Source organism: Spermophilus citellus (assembly GCF_964194105.1).
Source record: "Spermophilus citellus genome assembly, chromosome: 2".
Lineage (NCBI taxonomy): Eukaryota > Metazoa > Chordata > Mammalia > Rodentia > Sciuridae > Spermophilus > Spermophilus citellus.
Genome location: NC_138183.1, coordinates 178599192 through 178616567, shown reverse-complemented (window position 1 = coordinate 178616567; position 17376 = coordinate 178599192). Strand labels below are relative to the sequence as shown.

The window sequence follows — 17376 nt, the reverse complement described above, 5'->3', positions numbered from 1 at the left end:
CGGGAGTTGTAAGTTGAAGCCAACAGTGATTAAGTCAAGCAATCTTCAAATGAATTAAACTTACTTTTAATTGTCTTTAGAAGAGTACATCTATGGGTTGAGAGGTGGAAAGCATAGACATATGTCATAAAGACTGTCTACATTTACTATAGTCATTGAATCAGAGAGACAGAGAGAGAGAGAGAGAGAGAGAGAGAGAGAGAGATTGATTTTACATGGGTATCCAGAGCAAACACGTAATGTAAGTAAGTCTGAAATCACCCTAAACTTTATTTGTCCCAGTATTAAACTTGCCCAAATTAATGAGAAATTTGTTGTTTTTTTTTAAATCTAGATCATGCTCATCTCATTTTGTCATTTGTGTCATAGAAGATACTCAACCTGTCTATATTTTTTATATCTAGATTTGTATTGCAGGAAGTTAATAGAAAGATTATGCATGACTCAACTGAAAAAGCAGTGAACAAAGCCCTTTTATAATTGTAATTTTTTCTTCAAGATAGAAGGATAACACTCTCTTGTCTCCCACTTTCCTCTCACTCCACCCTCTATATTTTTGGTTTCAGAAACATGGATTCTCATGCCTTGCAAGACTTCCAGAGTGCACTCACATGCTCCATTTGCATGAATTACTTCTTAGAACCCATCACTATAGACTGTGGACACACCTTTTGCCGACCCTGCCTCTACTTCTGCTGGGAGGAAGCCCAAACACCCAGGTGCTGCCCTGAATGCAGAAAAATAGCAGAGAAGACAGACTCCAGGACCAACACTGCCCTCAAGAAGCTGGCCTCTCTCTCCAGACAGGCCAGACCTTGCTCTGTCAGCAGCTCTGGGGAGCAGATCTGCAGGAGAAATGGGGAGACAAAGGGGCTCTTCTGTGAGGTGGACAAGAGCCTGCTCTCTGCACCCTGCTCTGAATCACCCGAACATGCGGTTCTTAGCTACAGCCCAGTTGCCTGCATGGCAGAGGAGAACAGGGTGAGTGATGTAACCTAGAACCTGTAGGGTCCAGATCAAAGAGAAGAATGAAGACTTGTGATAATGAGGCGGATAAGCATGCAGATGGTAGAGGTGGTGATGTTTCCGTGAAAATGTGCTGTATAAATGCTGATCAATTTGACACTAAAATCATAAATAAGTTAAATGCTCATGAAGGGAATTTCCTCTAGAAATATTGTCTAAAAACAGGACATGGTGGCTATGCCAATAATTCTAGCTCTTCAGCAAATGTAGGCAGGAGGATGCTAAGTTTGCAGCCAACTTGAGCAGCTTAGCAAGACATTCTCCTTCTTTTCTTTTTTTAAAGGGCTGGGATATAGTGCAGAGGTAAATTATTGAGTACTATGTGTGAAATTTTTTTTTCAGTACCCAGTACCAAAAAACAAATTAAAAAGTAAATATATTGTCCAAATGTGTGAAATTGGGCATCAGTACAGCAGATGGCTAGCACTAGGAACATGAACTTCTGTTACTGAAGCCTAAACCCTTTTATAGTGAGACTATATAAAAACTGCTTTCTTGGAAAATAGAATGTATTATTTATGGACTCCTTTAAAAATCTTATTTTTTCTTCTACTTTACCCAATAGTAAAATTAATTTGTACTATTTTGTAAAAATTGACTCTTTAAAACTCAAGATTACTGGTCTACCAAACACTGCTTTATTCTAGCACACAAAAGATGAAGCCTACAAGACTGTCTTCCCAATCACTAAAGCCTATGGTAATTTTGCAGGAGAAAATTGTAAAGAAAATGGATCCTTTATGGCAAAAGACTCAGGAGATGCAAGATAATCTAAATAAAGAAATTAGAAAATCTGAGTCTTTTGTGGTAAGTTTGAAAGGTTTTATTTTTATGCAGATTAAAATGATGCTATCAGCTGAATTGGAGCTAACATTGAAGGATAGTGTTTTCCTCTCAGACAAGGCAGTGACATCTAGTAATATTAAAAATGTAGTGGCCAACACAAGCTAGTGTGAAGAATACTAGTATATAGGGTGAATGAGGTATGACTGTTTTTTCTTGTACAACTTTGGAGATTTGGATAAATCTTCCCAGACACTGAGAATAAGACAGTCTTAGTTTTAGAGTCGGAAGAGAAATAGATTTTCAGCTATGGGCAAAGTGGAATATTTTTTAAATTCACAAAACAGTGTGTAGATAAATATTTTAAAATATGTAGAAGAATCAGACAAGGAACAAAAATAAAAGAGAAGATTGAGGTAAATAAGAAATAATTCATTAAGAACACTGAAGTGGCATCATAGGGAGATAGGCTGGGATCCTGCAGAGATCTTGATTTAATCAGGAGAGAGACAAGAAGCAGAAAGTCCAGTAGACAGTACTAGTAGATATTTAAGACACTTTGCAGGCATCAGGTGGAAAGTATATGAAGTACTTGCTTGATGTTAAGACAATAATATTTGAAGTTTTACATTTTCTTTTGAATGTAATCTTTTTTAATGAATATATCTGCAGGACTATGTAGTTTTAAGGAGAAACATGATCAAACTTCAATATCAAATGATGCATCCGTTTCTCCTTGAAGAGGAGAGATTTCAACTGGAGACACTAGAAAGAGAAGCACAGGAAATTTTAGAGCAACTCAGAGACAGTGCAATCAGAATGGCCCAACACAGAGAAAAGCTGAAGGAAATGTACAGAGAGCTGACAGAGTTGTGCCACAAATCTGACATGGAGTTGCTCCAGGTGACCAAGGTGGGTTTTTCCTGAGAGAGAGGAATTCTTGTCTGGGCAATGTTGTCTGCAGACCCCACTGTGCTGAGCTGAGTGACAGGAGATCCTTTACACCCATCATTGTCCAATCACTGTCTTTGTATATTCTGTTAATCTTGAGAGACTGTAAGTCATTTAGAAGGTAAACAAGACAAAATTCTTGTATCATTAAGACTATGATACACACAGAGAATTATCCAAAACTCAGTGATCATAGGAAAGTTAATTGTGTTGAGGAAATATTCAGTTTATGATTCCCAACTCCATTATCACACTCTGTTTTCCTGCCCAAAAGCAGCTGAGGCTTTGCCCCTCTCTTAGACAAGATGTACAGAGTTTGTTAATCAATTACAATGCACTATTTTTCAAATAGATCCCTATTTAGTTTTAATTTTCAGAGATGGTCAAATCTGTTTTGGGAACTAAGACAGGAGTCCAGTGACACTGGAAACTGTGTCCTGTTGCATCAGTGCACAGATCCTTTGTAAGCTCCATCCTTCTCAGTGCACACCAAGGCTGTCTTTCACATTTAATTTTGGCTTTGGTATTAACATAGTCTAACGTGATTACTCAGAGAAAAAAATGTTACACACACACACAAACACTCATACACACACATACACACACACACAGGCAACAAAGTGCCAGAGAGAATGCAGAAGAACAGTGTTCACTTTATTAATATTATCTCTTTCTTTTTTTCTTTTAGGACTTAGGGGACGTATTTGAAAGGTGAGTTTTATGTAGTAATCTCTGGTTTATGAGAAACTTGTTTTTATCTTGAAGAGAAATTTTTGTTTTCAGTTATTAACATCTTTGTCCGTAGATATTTAATATTTTGTTTGAAAAGAAGCTCTGAGGTAATATGTTCCTTGGTCTCAAAAATGTCCTTTTGTGGATGAATTCAGCTATACTTAAGAATGATTTGGTGTTCTGGGCTTTGTTGCACCCATTCCTTCTATGGACTCCAGCCCAGTCCCAATAAACCTGACTAAGGAGATTTTCATAAGGTATCACACAAAAGAATCCAATTCTAGTGAGGTAGAATATAAACAAGATAGGAAAGAATAATTCTCCCTAGGATGGGAAAAGGAGGGGAGCTTCATTATCATGAGTAACAATGACCAGATCCTGTTTCATCATGGCAAAGCCCCTTTTCAGAGGGGAAGGGCTGTGTGAGACCCCTCAGGATCAGTGCTACCAGGCTGTACTAGATTCCCTCCATGGGCAGAGATGATTAAAGTTGCTGGCTCAAGGAACTTTCCCATTTATAAACCAATGACTGTATCATTGGTGACCTCTGTGGACCAAAGTCCCAAAAGTTGAACAATCTGCTTTCTGTAAGATATCCAGGATCTTTGCATTTCCCAAGGTTGATTCAGAAATACAGGGAGGGGATGACATTTTTTTTTTAAGTTTGATAATGTTTGAGAAGAATAAAGACTCGATATTAGTGCATGTGATTTAGAAAAAAAAAAAGTATTATGCAATCCCAAGAGTGTTGAATTAAATGTATACCTAATTCACCAACATGGGCAATTTCTACAATATCTTGGATTAAAAGTGGTAATTTTGTAATGATTTTGTGTTTGATCTTTGGTTTGAAAGTGTAACTGATGTCATTCTTTACAGAATCGAGTTGCTGGAGATGCAGAAGCTCCAGCCAGTGAACCCAGAGCTCTCTTCATTACACATCACTGGAATCCTGGATATGCTGAACAAGTTCCGAGGTAGGAATGGGCCCTGTGGCATTCAGGTTCAATTATATTAGTAGGTTCCTCAAAAAAGATGCTTTCCATTTTTAATTTTTTGAAATGAAAACATTTATATCTTTTTTTTCCTGTCTGGTCATAATACAATGATCAAGACCACATTGGTTAACTTGTAGTTCAGATACATATTTTAATTATGATACAGACAGTACAAGAGAAGGAATATTATTGGTGTTTTGTGGCTATTAAGCAATACAATGCTTACTTCTCAGAGCAGCCATAAATATTTTGTGTTATTTCAGTTTATTCTAATTTTGAAGATTTAAATATGATATTTGTGGTTTTCAATCTATTATATATTCAAGTGTATTTATGATGTGCAATGAGCAAATAATAATTACTATTTTTAAAATATAAGTTTTTAATAAACCAAAAAATGACTAAATTTCTCATAAATGGAACAATTTTAATACCATCAGATGGAAATCAAAACAACTGAAAGGTAAGTGATCTTTGAACATGACCCAGACATGTTTGTGCCCCACTAGAGAAGAGGTCTAGATATCAGAAGGCTGAAATCCAACTTTCATTGAATGTATGGTCTCAGTAGATAATGTAATTCAGAGATTCTTTTCAGTAAAGGGTATAGATGGTTGCTTTCCCTCAAATTATTTGATGTGTGATAATGAAGCGGGCACAATCATAGCAAAGTGATGTCTACTTATTAATGGTATTAAAACAACTCAAGAAGAGATTTCGATTAAAGAAAAAAGGACTTTTGGGTTTTTTTCTGAAACAAACCATCCAAAAGTAGATATTAAATCACCCTTCATACAGCAGAGAATACCTTCAGTTTTCTTTTGATTGCCAAAATAATTTAAAGATTTCTGGGTGCTAATGAGGGCATAGGAACCATTCTTCATACATGATTGAGTTTGAAATCTCTCTACTCTCTAGAGTTTCTTTAAGGAGGAGTCAATAAAGAGATCGATTAGGTAGATAATCTTTGCCCAAGGCATGCAGACACCATTTACTGATCTGATTTTTTTTTTTTTTTGCAGTACACAATGGACTTATTCAAGGATGGGCCAATCGATATATGAGTCTTCCTGATGAAATTAGAAATAGGTTATTTGGAGGTGATGGTGCAAATGAAAATCCCCAGACACTGGAGAGTTATGTTATATGGGGTGTTGAGGCTTTTAACTCTGGTAAACACTATTGGGAGGTGGATGTGGGGAACACCTCCAACTGGATTATAGGTGTGTGTAAAGATTTTACAAGTGACAGTTTTGAATTTAAGAAAGGTTTTGTCTTATTTTCCTCGAAGAAGAACAATCACTGTATTCTCTCCACCAACTCCCCATATTTAATTCATTATTTGCAAAGGCCTGCAGGTCGAGTTGGAGTATTTCTTGATTATGAAAATGAAACTCTGAGCTTCTATGATGTTTGCCGAGGTTCCCTCATTTACAGTTTCTTTTCTTCCTCCTTCACATCCCCTCTAACTCCTTTTCTTGTCTTTGGTTCTCCATAAAATTGAGGTTTTCCTAGGCATGGTTTCACATGCCCTTAATCCTTGCTACACAGGAAGCTGTGGCAGGAGGACCACAAGTTTTGAGGACAGAATGGACATTTAAAAGAGAGATAAAAATGGGGGTCAAAGGACAGTTGAAGGTCAGTAGTCCAGCACTTTTCTAACTTGTGTGAGTCTCTGTGTTCATCCACAGTAATGAGGAAAGAAAAAATAAAGAAAGAAATTTGTAAAAATGAAAGGAAAAACTGAGAAAATTCAAAAAACTATGATAATTTGTTGGTGAATGCCCAAGTCTGAAGAAACTGTGTTCTTGGGAGTTTCTCATGTTATGTTACATGCCTACACATGATGTCTGGGGGTCTGTTTTAACTTAAGGAAGTAAAATCATTTTATGGCCATAAATTGTGATAACCACATTGAATTTATAAATTTGTTCATTAAATTTTATTTTAATAAAGTGTTGTGAAACCACCATTAAATGATTTGAGGTTATTTTTCAGTCCCTTCAAAGAAATTCAATACCTATTAACAATAACTTCCCACTCATTCCCACTTCGCACTACCTGGAATTCTCTTAACTGTTTAGGTTTTTATGGATTCGTGTATTTCAGAAAGTTCATGAAAATGGATATGTTTTGTTTTTGTATCTTTTCTCACTTAGTATAAAACTTTCAAGGCTCATCAACAATGCAACCTATGAGTTTAATATACATTTTTTAAATCAAACCTGTGGCAGAAGGATGAAATGATTTATATCTTAGCTTACTAATGAACAGAAAGCAGCTAAAGTGATTAGATTTCTCTCAAGTATGACCTAGCTGGATAGATCTAGGTATCTGACAGATAATTTCTGCAAGTCCTAGTCATTCATCATATCTCAGTTCAAAGGTTTTTCAAGAAAGCCATCCTGCCTCCATATACCAGGATAGTTTCTCTTATTCCACACTCCAAGTATACTATACTATCTTCTAATATGCAACAAATGCTCCTCAAATTGATATTTACTTATTGCCCCTAGACTCCAAATTCCAAGATCAGAAGGGTAGTACTACCATATTCTTATTATCCAAAATGCAATTCTTAGAAGGTAATACATGGACTGGGGATGTGGCTCAAGTGGTAGCGTGCTCACCTGGCATGCGTGTGGCCCGGGTTCAATTCTCAGCACCACATACAAACAAAGATGTTATGTCCGATGAAAACTAGAAAATAAATATTTAAAAAATTCTCTCTCCATGAACAGCTGGGAATGGATCCACCATTTGACCCAGCTATCGCCCTTCTCGGACTATTCCCTGAGGACCTTAAAAGAGCGCTCTATAGGGATACGGCTGCATCAATGATTATAGCGGCACAATTCACAATAGCTAGACTGTGGAACCAACCTAGATGCCCCTCAATAGATGAATGGATAAAAAAAATGTGGCATATATACACAATGGAGTATTATGCAGCACTAAGAAATGACAAAATCATAGAATTTGCAGGGAAATGGATGGCATTAGAACAGATTATGCTAAGTGAAGCTAGCCAAGCCCTAAAAAACAAATGCCAAATGTCTGCTTTGATATAATGAGAACAACTAAGAACAGAACAGGAAGGAAGAGCATGAGGAAAAGACTACAGTAAACAAAGACGAATGGGGGGAGAGAAACGGGGAGAGAAGGGAAAGCACATGGAAATGGTAGGAGACCTTCAATGATACATAAAATTATAAGAGGTTATGAGGGGCAAGGGGGAAGGAAAAAGAGGGAGAGAATTGAACAACAGCAGGGGAGGTAGAGAGGGAAGATGGGAGGGGAGGGAAGGGGAGGGGGGATAGTAGGGGATAGGAAAGGTAGCAGAATACAACAGTCACTAATATGGCATTATGTAAAAATGTGAATATGTAACAGATGTGATTCTGCAATCTGTATTTGGGGTGAAAATGGGAGTTCAAAACACAATTTGAGTCAAATGTATGAAAGATGATATATCATGAGCTATGTAATGCTTTAAATAATCAATAAAAAAAATTCTCTCTCTCTCTCTCTCTCTCTCTCTCTCTTAAAAAAAGAAGGTAATACATGATACAAATGGAGTGAAAGAGTGGATTCATTAACCAATAAAAGTTATATCAACAAATACCAGTATAGCACTAAGAATACTTCCCAAAATGCAAATAACAAAGGAAGAAAATACTAATAAATAATTTTAATAAAAGTCAAGTAATAGGTGATTTCCAGATTCATAATCTTTTATGGGCTGCATCTGAAAGTCCCTGAAAGGGCCCTGGGTTTAAAGGCTCCTTCCTGAGATGTGCTGTTGGTTCAACAGTTATACAACCTTGGTGGTATGCAAGATGAAAAAGGGTTTCCCAGGTGGGTGGCCCAGCACCATGAGTAGACCCATTGAGACAGAATTGCAGACAACTGAGAAGTGTTGGAGATGGGATGCAGATTTTTGTCTTGGCAGTCAGTCAGATCCCTGAGCCCTCCTCAACTAAACAAGTCTGTTCACTTTCTTACAAATCCACCTCCAATGAAGAAAAACGTGCCAGTTCAAAGTGGTTGCGTTTTGTTCCAAAGGAGAAGGCAACCAGACCTCACCTTTGGTTTCTCCTGTTTCCTGTGGCACCCCCCACTGCTCCACCAGGTGACTGTTATGCCCCATACTCGAGAATAGAGGTAAAAATAGAAGCATGGGTAAGACTGAGGTGGAATCTGAGCAGCTATTCCAAGAGGACCACCTAGAGGAAGGAGGCTCAGGTTATTCAAATGTGGAGCAAGAAGGTGATGACCAGAAACCTGTTTGGAGGGTTAAACTGAAAAGGCTATGTGTTGTGTTAAGGAGGAAATGGATTCGCTCGCACACCTCACAGTGGATGGAATCTGGCACTACTGGGATAACAAAACCATTCCACCTTCAGAAGATTTCTCAGAAGAAGCTGAAGTCTTATGTCATATAGGGCCAGCCTTCAGAGTGTCCTGAAATTGGACACCTTATAAGTCTTGCTCGCATATGGAGATTTTTATGCAAACTTGTAGACCATGGACATCCCTTTCGTGATCACATTTGATCATTAGAAACATAACGATAAGACTATGAATGTGAATGTAGCCATATGCCCAAGCGCGACTGATTTTGGAACCCAGGGTGGAAGAGCGATTTTGAGAGTAGCCTTGGCAGTTGCGGAAACTGAAGGCTAGGGGGCACACAGTTACTTTGAGTTGGAAAAAGGAATCTCATTTTTAGCCTTTTTGTATCACATGTGTTCAGCATTCTCTTTTTAACAGATCACAAAGGATATGTGAACTGCATGATTTTTAGAAGCCCCCCCCAACACAGAAACTATATTTTGAGTGATTTATAACCGCATTAAAAAAAAACAGTGTCAACAATGTAATTTTGTAATGACTTAGAAAACGGTGAGGGATGACAATGAAAACATAATCTCCAATTTATGATCAGAAGAGCTGCAGATGAGAAATATAATTTTAAAAAGTTATGTTTCCAAATACATTAAACTGTTACTTTTCTTTGAGGACACACTCTATTATATGGAAAAATTACTATATGGAATATAGGCTTACTGTTTTTTACTTAAAATTTGTCATCAACTCTTCCACTAAAATAAGCCTTAGGTGAGATAATTAGACCTCATGACCATGTTTAAAACTTATGAGACCTTTTTTTTTAAATCATTCTTTTAGTGGTGGTGGGAATGAATTATACTCAGTTCCATCCACCAGAATCCACTGCTGCCTAGATTTAGTACTCTACTAATGAGCTCAGCCTCACTCTTTTCTGTCATGCCTGGTGAGTGGCACACATCTGTAATCCCTAGCAGCTTGGAGATAGAGGTAGGAGGATTGCAATTTCAAAGCTAGCCTCCAGAAATTAGCAAGGCTCTGAGCACATTTGTGAAACCCAGTCACAAATATGACTCAGTAGTGAAGTACCCCTGGGTTCAATCTCTGCTACAAAAAAAAAAAATCATTTATCCAACATTCACCTTATTAAACTTATATATTCTGTTGTTCTCTCAAGAACTGTTCAGAGAGGAAAACTATATGAAAAAATAAACCTTCATATAATTAAAAACACAATATTTGATTTTGGTACCTTTACCAACAATCAGTTGATTTTAGATATCTGTGCTTATGTCTGGGCCCTCTCTTTTAATCCATAAATTATATACAAAATGAGTCTTTCAAAGACCTTTGTCTTTAAAATAACCTCATCTTCTCTTGTCAAAATGGAGGCCATCAGTTGGCAAATTCTATTTCCTCCTCCACTAGTCTATCATCTCTACTTATTTTGTGTTTAACAAGCTGCAAACTTAAAGAAAGTTTAATTATAAAGAAAATTTACTAAAATTACACAAGAGCCTGGCAGCCTTTTGACACTCTTCCTGGGCATCAAATTTATGATTGTGTGTTGATGGAGAAGAAGCAAGGAAAACACTAAATACAAAGGGGAAGGATGTGGGCTGTTGGGTACTTAGTTAACAAGGAAAAACACAACATGCTGAAAAACTAAGCAGGATTTAGAAGTCGGATGAATTCTGAGTTTCTGACATGTCTTGATAACAATTTTGGACTCAATATAATTATGATAGATCAAAGCACCAGGTATGGTGAGTTAAGGAGTAAGAAAATACATCCCAATGAAAGAGAAAGCAGCAAAGGAGTCTAAGAAGGTAACTTCAGGGAACTACAGTTTATGGTATTCAAAGCAGAGCAAAGCCTGATGAGTGAAAAACAATTACTACATGAACTTTACCATAAACAATAATTCTTTAAAGTTCCTCTCTCTGTCAGTGCAGCCACCATCTACTCTGAGTGCTGGGCAGTGGCACTCCTTGTACCTGGTGAAGGAGTGAGCCCAAGCAGTGCAAGGGCCACAAGGGTATGTAGAGCCCATCATCTGCTACAGCATTTACTTCAATTGCAAGAGGAAGAGCACCTCCAACTTCAAGAGCAAACTTCGGGAATGAAAAGAAAATAGGAAGTTTGCACAGGAGACAGTGGATTTTCCAAGTTACAGGATCTTAAAGATTCTGAAGCTGTTCATAAAGTCTTCCTTGAAGAAGTACAGCTTGGTGAAGAGTTACTACCTCAAGGCAAACTTGAGAAAGCTGCAGACCATCTGACAAATGCAATTGTTGTGTGTGGACAGCTGCGTCGGTTGCTGCCTGTGTTAACAGCAAATTCTTCTACCACAGGTGTTGCAGATGTTGCTAACCAAGCTCCCAAAGACTAGTCACAGAGTTTTTTTTTTTTTTTTAAAGAGAGAGTGAGGGGGGGAGAGAAAGAGAGAGAGAGAGAGAGAGAGAGAGAGAGAGAGAGAGAGACAGAGAAAGAGAGAGAATTTTTTTTTTAATATTTATTTTTTTAGTTCTCGGCGGACACAACATCTTTGTTGGTATGTGGTGCTGAGGATCGAACCCGGGACGCATGCATGCCAGGCGAGTGCGCTACCGCTTGAGCCACATCCCCAGCCCCTAGTCACAGAGTTTTAAGCACTCAGAACTTGGTTGAAAATCCTGTGAAATGAAAAACAAATGCTGAAATAATAAAGTCTCACTGAAAAAGATTTTTAAAATTCTTAACTTGAATTTCATAATTTGAAAGTTAAACAGCTCTGGAGTGGGGGAATGGCAAATATGTTTGTTATACAATGTCCTACACTGAAATCTACCAAAGTTAATGTTTACTTTGTATAGACCCATTTGTTTATCTTTCCCTTTGAAAAAATATATCTTGGTAGAGAATCCTTTTTCATTTAATACACACACTGTGAGTCACGAATATACCATTAAAATATACATACAATGTAACATTTATTAGGTTAAAAACACCCAGATCTCAGTTTGAAGATAGGCAAGAAGAAAAGATTGTAGAAGATAGCTGAAGTATAGACATCTTTTTAAGTCAGTACATTTTACTGTAAATCAGAAAACTGCATAAAACTTGATCTTTGTGAAAACCAAGCAGTACAATCTTTGAGAGACCATTTTTTTAAAAAAATTAAATCTCTTGTACACACGGGGTGGGCTGCTATGCTCTATTAACAGCTTTACCTCTGGTCTATGTATCAATCTTGAAATGTTTTATTTAAATTAGTTTAATGTGTTCAGGGTATTTTTCTTCTGCTTGCATTAGTATTTTCAAATTGATCTTTTCAAAAATTGCATAATATCTTGTTGATTTTCTCTGGAAGTAAATAGTTCTATTACTATTCTATAAACTAATGTGAAACCTAATATTTAGTTAACTGGGATGTTCATATCTCTAAACTCACATCTGGTATTCTTAGGAGACAAACATTTTAGGCCTCTTTCTCAGGTACCCTCTGGGGTTGTGGTCCTGAACCTTGAAACAGTGCTTCCTGCTGGTGACACAGCATGCTTTAGAGGGGTGAAGACCTGTACAAACAAGCTAGTTAGTGAGTTATACTGGTAGATCCCAAAAGCAGTGTGGTGATGACTGGCCAGAGTTTGAACACAGGCAAGAAATAATCCTCTGGTGAAGCTGAGAGTAGATAGAGGGTCAGAGAGAGAATAGAGGCATGAAAGGGGAGGAGCACATAGCCCAGCAGGAAAAGAATGTGCCCAGAGAAATGAGGGCTGACTGGAGGGGTGAGGACATCTTAGATTGATCATATTAATAATGCACTATGATCTGGGTATCACTGAATTCTGTGAAGAAAATTGACTTCATTCCAGCATTAGAAAAGGCAGTGAGTGATAAAGAGCATTTTCTTGTTTAAATGATAAGTTTGGAGCTTCAAAAGTAATTTACTGGCTCGGATTCCCCCTGGCCCCCGGGGCTTGGTACCGGCCCTGGTTTCTTGTGTGCACGCCAAAGAGGCCAGCTCCCAAGGCCTTGAAAGATTTGTGGTTTCTGTTTTTATATTCAGCCTATAACAGTCATGTGGGAACGTCCTGACCTGCTTGGGTCTGATAAGGTTCCTGGTTGAAGGCTTAGTATGAGTTGACAAGAACCACTTGTCCCCCTCCATCCTTGCTCTTGCCTACCAGTAACTTTCCATTCTATCTGCAAGAAATATATAAGGATGAGCTGAGATAAAAAAGTCAGTCTCCCCCTGGATGAAGAACCTTGGTGTCCTGTGAACTCTTTTAATCCTGATGTCTCCCGCCGGACTCGGTCCATTTTGCCGGACTCGGCAGGTGGAGGTTCCATCGAGACCGGAAAGCGGAGGTAAGCGGACGGGACTCACCTTCCATAAGAGAAGGGGGAGAATTGGAGACCTTCCATAAGAGAAGGGGAAAAGAGACCTTCCATAAGAGAAGGGGAAAAGGGGTGCGCACCATGGGTAACTCAGCAGCTAAAGTTCGTCTGGCCAACGAACTCAGAGAGCTGTTGAACACACAAGGAACAGGAATAAAAACAAAAACTGCAACAGAATTCGTTGAAGTTATTGCCCAGGCATGTCCTTGGTTTCTGACAGGGGGATTTCTTAATAACAATGATTGGGATCAGGTCAGATGTGATTTACAAAGATTGCTGAGGGATCAAGGTCCGGAAAGTATCCCAATCGCCACTTTCTCTTTATGGAGACTGGGTAAAGATGCTTTGTTAATAGATAAAATAAAGATTAAGGAACAGCTTGCAGAATGTGAACAAGTCCTTAACCAGGTCCAGGAAGAGCAAATGGCAGAGTCCTTACCCCTTTCCCATTATTCTTTCATATCTCCTTCTTCATTCTTAGATCCACCCTAGCTGCTCTCAACCCTGCCTTCTCATCTTCCCCCTCCCTAATAGGCCCACAGAAAAGTCTTAACTGACCTTCTCCAAAATATTCACCATGGCTTATTTTAGGATTTTCAGCAAAAGAATCTCTACAAAAAGGTTCAATGTAGATAAATTTCCTATTTTCATGTTACCCTGTTTTATTTGGCTACTGTCTGAAAAGATCAGCACTCCAGGCGCTAGACACTCCCTTACTAGTTTTTCACAAAAATATGTAAACAAGGCCTCTGGCCTTGAGCTGGGCTTCAGAGTGCTAAGTACATTTCTAAGATAAGGGAGTTACTAACTGGGCTCCATGGTAACAGCTAGCAGGAGGAGGAACTGGAGGGTCGAATGAAGAAGTCAAGATTTAAAGCACCTACGGCCCCGATCGCTGTTGTGCTCCCTCCTTATAACCCCGATTGGGACGAGGACAACCCCAGAAGGCAGGGGGGGGGGGTGTTCAGTGGCAGTCTAAGATAGCCCAAACTTTTCCAGTAATTGAAAACCTGGATGCCTATGGACAGCCGGCCAGAGTGTATGTTTCTTTAGCCTTTAAGGATATTAAACAACTAAAGGAGGCAGTTACTAATTACAGACCCCATGCCCCCTTTACATTGACTCTCTTCAAGTCTTTCTCTGCCAATCAGCTGACACCTAGTGACTGGCTACAGCTTTGCAGGGCTGTGTTGTCCGGAGGGGATTTTTTGTTGTGAAAAAGTGAAAATCAAGAGAGGTGTCGCGAGCTAGCCCGAGTCAATTAGGACGCCGGCTTCCCACGGCGTAACCTTGAAATGTTAACAGGCTCGGGACAATATGCTATCATAAATCAACAAATCAATTATGATCCTGGGGTCTATGCTCAGATAGCTACAGCAGCCGTTCAGGCTTGGAAGGCTCTACCTATTTCAAATGCTGAAACAAAAATTTCAAAAATTGCTCAAGGACCCTCTGAGCCTTATTCTGACTTCATAGCCCGATTGATGCAGATAGCAGGAAAAATATTCCCTAACTTGGAACAAGCTATGCCGGTCATTAAGCAATTGGCTCTTGAAAATGCAAATTCCTATTGCCAAAATGCCATTAAATCTACCGGAGCAAAGAGTGTTGATGACATGATTCGAGCTTGTAAGGATATTGATGGAGCTCATATTACCGGACAGGTTTTGGCCGCTGCCCTCAAAACGGGATTGTCAGGGTTTAATGGTAAAGGAGCCCGACCCAAAGGCTGCTTCCAATGTGGGAAAGAGGGACATATTAAATGAAATTGTCCCGAGGGGGATAGACGGGGTCGGGAAGGCACGCCTGGCCCCTGTCCCCGATGTGGCAAGGGGAATCATTGGAGCAGCGAGTGTAGTTCCAAGTTTGATGTTCAGGGACGCCCACTGCAGCCGGGAAACGGGAACAGGGGCCCACCCCGGGCCCCGGAAGTCAGAGAGTACGGGGCGGTCCAGAGACAAAACAAGCTGCTACCGCAGTAAGATCTTGGCCAGGCGGGGAAAAATGCAGACAAAATCAAACAAAATACAATCGGTTAGGAGAACTTGGGGAACTTTTGCCCCAAAAATGGGCAGCAGACTCCATGTTGTTTGCATCACCATGGTAACCATGGACTGCCTGGCCGGAAGAGCGGCTTCCTGGTCCCACCTTCCACACTTTTGGGGGCTACTGATTGGTTCTTCCACAGTCACTCAGACAGGACTTCTAGTCCCGCCTTCCAGCCACTAACCTGTACTGCTGTGTTTCAGATTTCTACCGGAGCTGCTCAGAGCCTGTATTTTTAAAAGATGCCTACCTGTAAATGCTAACGAAAGATATCTTTTTCAGACAAAATTTAATTCTACAGGTCTCTATGTTACAGTCCTAAATTTAAGCTAGGTCTAAGTTAAATAACCTGACTTTTTCTTTATAGTTGTGTTACTAAATAATGTTCTATTGATGAGAGATATCAAATATGCTTCTTTATATTTTACTTTTAATTTTGGAGGTTATGAGGATGCATTTGCTCGCCACAGGAACAAGCCGGCAAAGTTCCTGTGATGACCAAAAAATCCTTATTTTCATTGCTAACTATAAAAATAAAAATGTATACTCAAGGATCTTATTTCAGTTACATCAAGTGACGTCACATAAAAGAGTGCACTCCTAGTTAAAAATAAATTAAAATGGATCCAAATATTTTAAGGCCACGTGGTTACATAAAGTTAATACAATTATAAGTTATGCTCTTATTCTTAATATATATATTTTTTATATATTTAGATAACCTATATTTGTTAATCTATAAATTAATTAGCACATGCCTAATTGATTAGTTAATATATATTTGCCTAATTGTTTTTCTTCAACAGGAAACCCATAATTTATGTTTTATATCTACATTTATCAGATACTCTGCCTTTTCAGTTACAGATATTTGAGATAAATGTGTTTACTATAAATTTGCTTTTAAGTGAAAATACAGTCTAGTAGTTTCTAATTCTCAAGGTTACTGTTTAAACTTATAAGATGATAAATTATTATAATTATTTCTACAAAATATCTAAGGGTTTTAACTATATTTTCATTGATATTTCTTATCAAAGTATAATAATTTGTTTATAGATTCTAAGGTTTTCAGAAATTGTTCCAAAGTATTTTTTTTAAGAAAAATATGCTTCAACAAAGAAAAAGCACACATGGATCCCAAAAAGAAGAAAGAAATCATCTTTGGGTAAAACAAGGTCTTTATATTCATTTTCCAAAAAAAAAAAAAAGGAGAGAAAGATTTTTATATTGGTATCTAAACAGATGATGTAAAAAGTTAGAACAATTAAAAAAGAGATTTATATATACTAAACTGACTATAATTAATTTAAGGGTATTTCAGGTTATTTTCCTAATTTAACTATACTAATGTGAGCAAAAATTTTGTCCATATTTTGATATGATAAACACCTATTAAAATGTAAGTTTACTTCTTTAAAGAAAGATCCTTATTGCCTAATAATTCTTACTGTTTAAGATAAAGATTAATTTTGGTAAATAAATTCACATTGTTGATTAAATATTAAGTATATTGAACTACTAACTTAAACCCCTGTATGACCTTTTGAGAGGAGACCCCTCACCCACCTCCCTGTGAAAACCTATTCCAAAAGCCTTGAAGGCACTCAGGTTAATAGAAACAGCCTTACAAGAGATGCAGGTAATGCAGGTGGACTACTCCCAGTAGGCACAAATCTTCAAACAAGTCCCCATATTCTTAGGAATCTAAAATGGACTATACAAAATGTGGAAACGGGAAAAATTGCAGTTTTGGCCCAAGGTACCGGACATTATCCCTCACCAGGATGGTGGCTGAATATTACTTTTGACCTATGCCACCTCGTCCAAGATTCTTGGCCAGATACAGGAAAAACCAAGGAGGATTCCTACCCCCCTTGTCGGTTCCGATCATGGTATTTATGCCCGGGACGACAACGTACTTGGAAGTGTGGAGGACCTGAGGCCTATTATTGTGCCTCGTGGGGATGTGAAACCTCTAGTAATGGGCATCGGCTTAAGAATTCACCCAGGAATGACTATGCCCACTTCTGGCAAACAATAGAGGGAGGATCAAATATTACTATTCAGTTTACTTCCAATGGAAAACAGCAACCAGATTGGACTC

At 38.3% G+C, this 17376-nt stretch overlaps 1 protein-coding gene across 1 annotated transcript; it reads left to right on the top strand.

Moving 5' to 3' along the window:
* Nucleotides 1-570: 570 nt before the first annotated feature.
* On the top strand, nt 571-5988 carry LOC308641693 (tripartite motif-containing protein 64-like; the record flags this gene model as incomplete). The annotated part of the gene is made up of 5 exons (XM_081280313.1): nt 571-981; nt 2482-2721; nt 3449-3471; nt 4372-4469; nt 5513-5988. 5 exons carry the CDS (start codon nt 571-573, stop codon nt 5986-5988), a joined length of 1248 nt encoding a protein of 415 aa, XP_081136439.1.
* Nucleotides 5989-17376: the final 11388 nt, after the last annotated feature.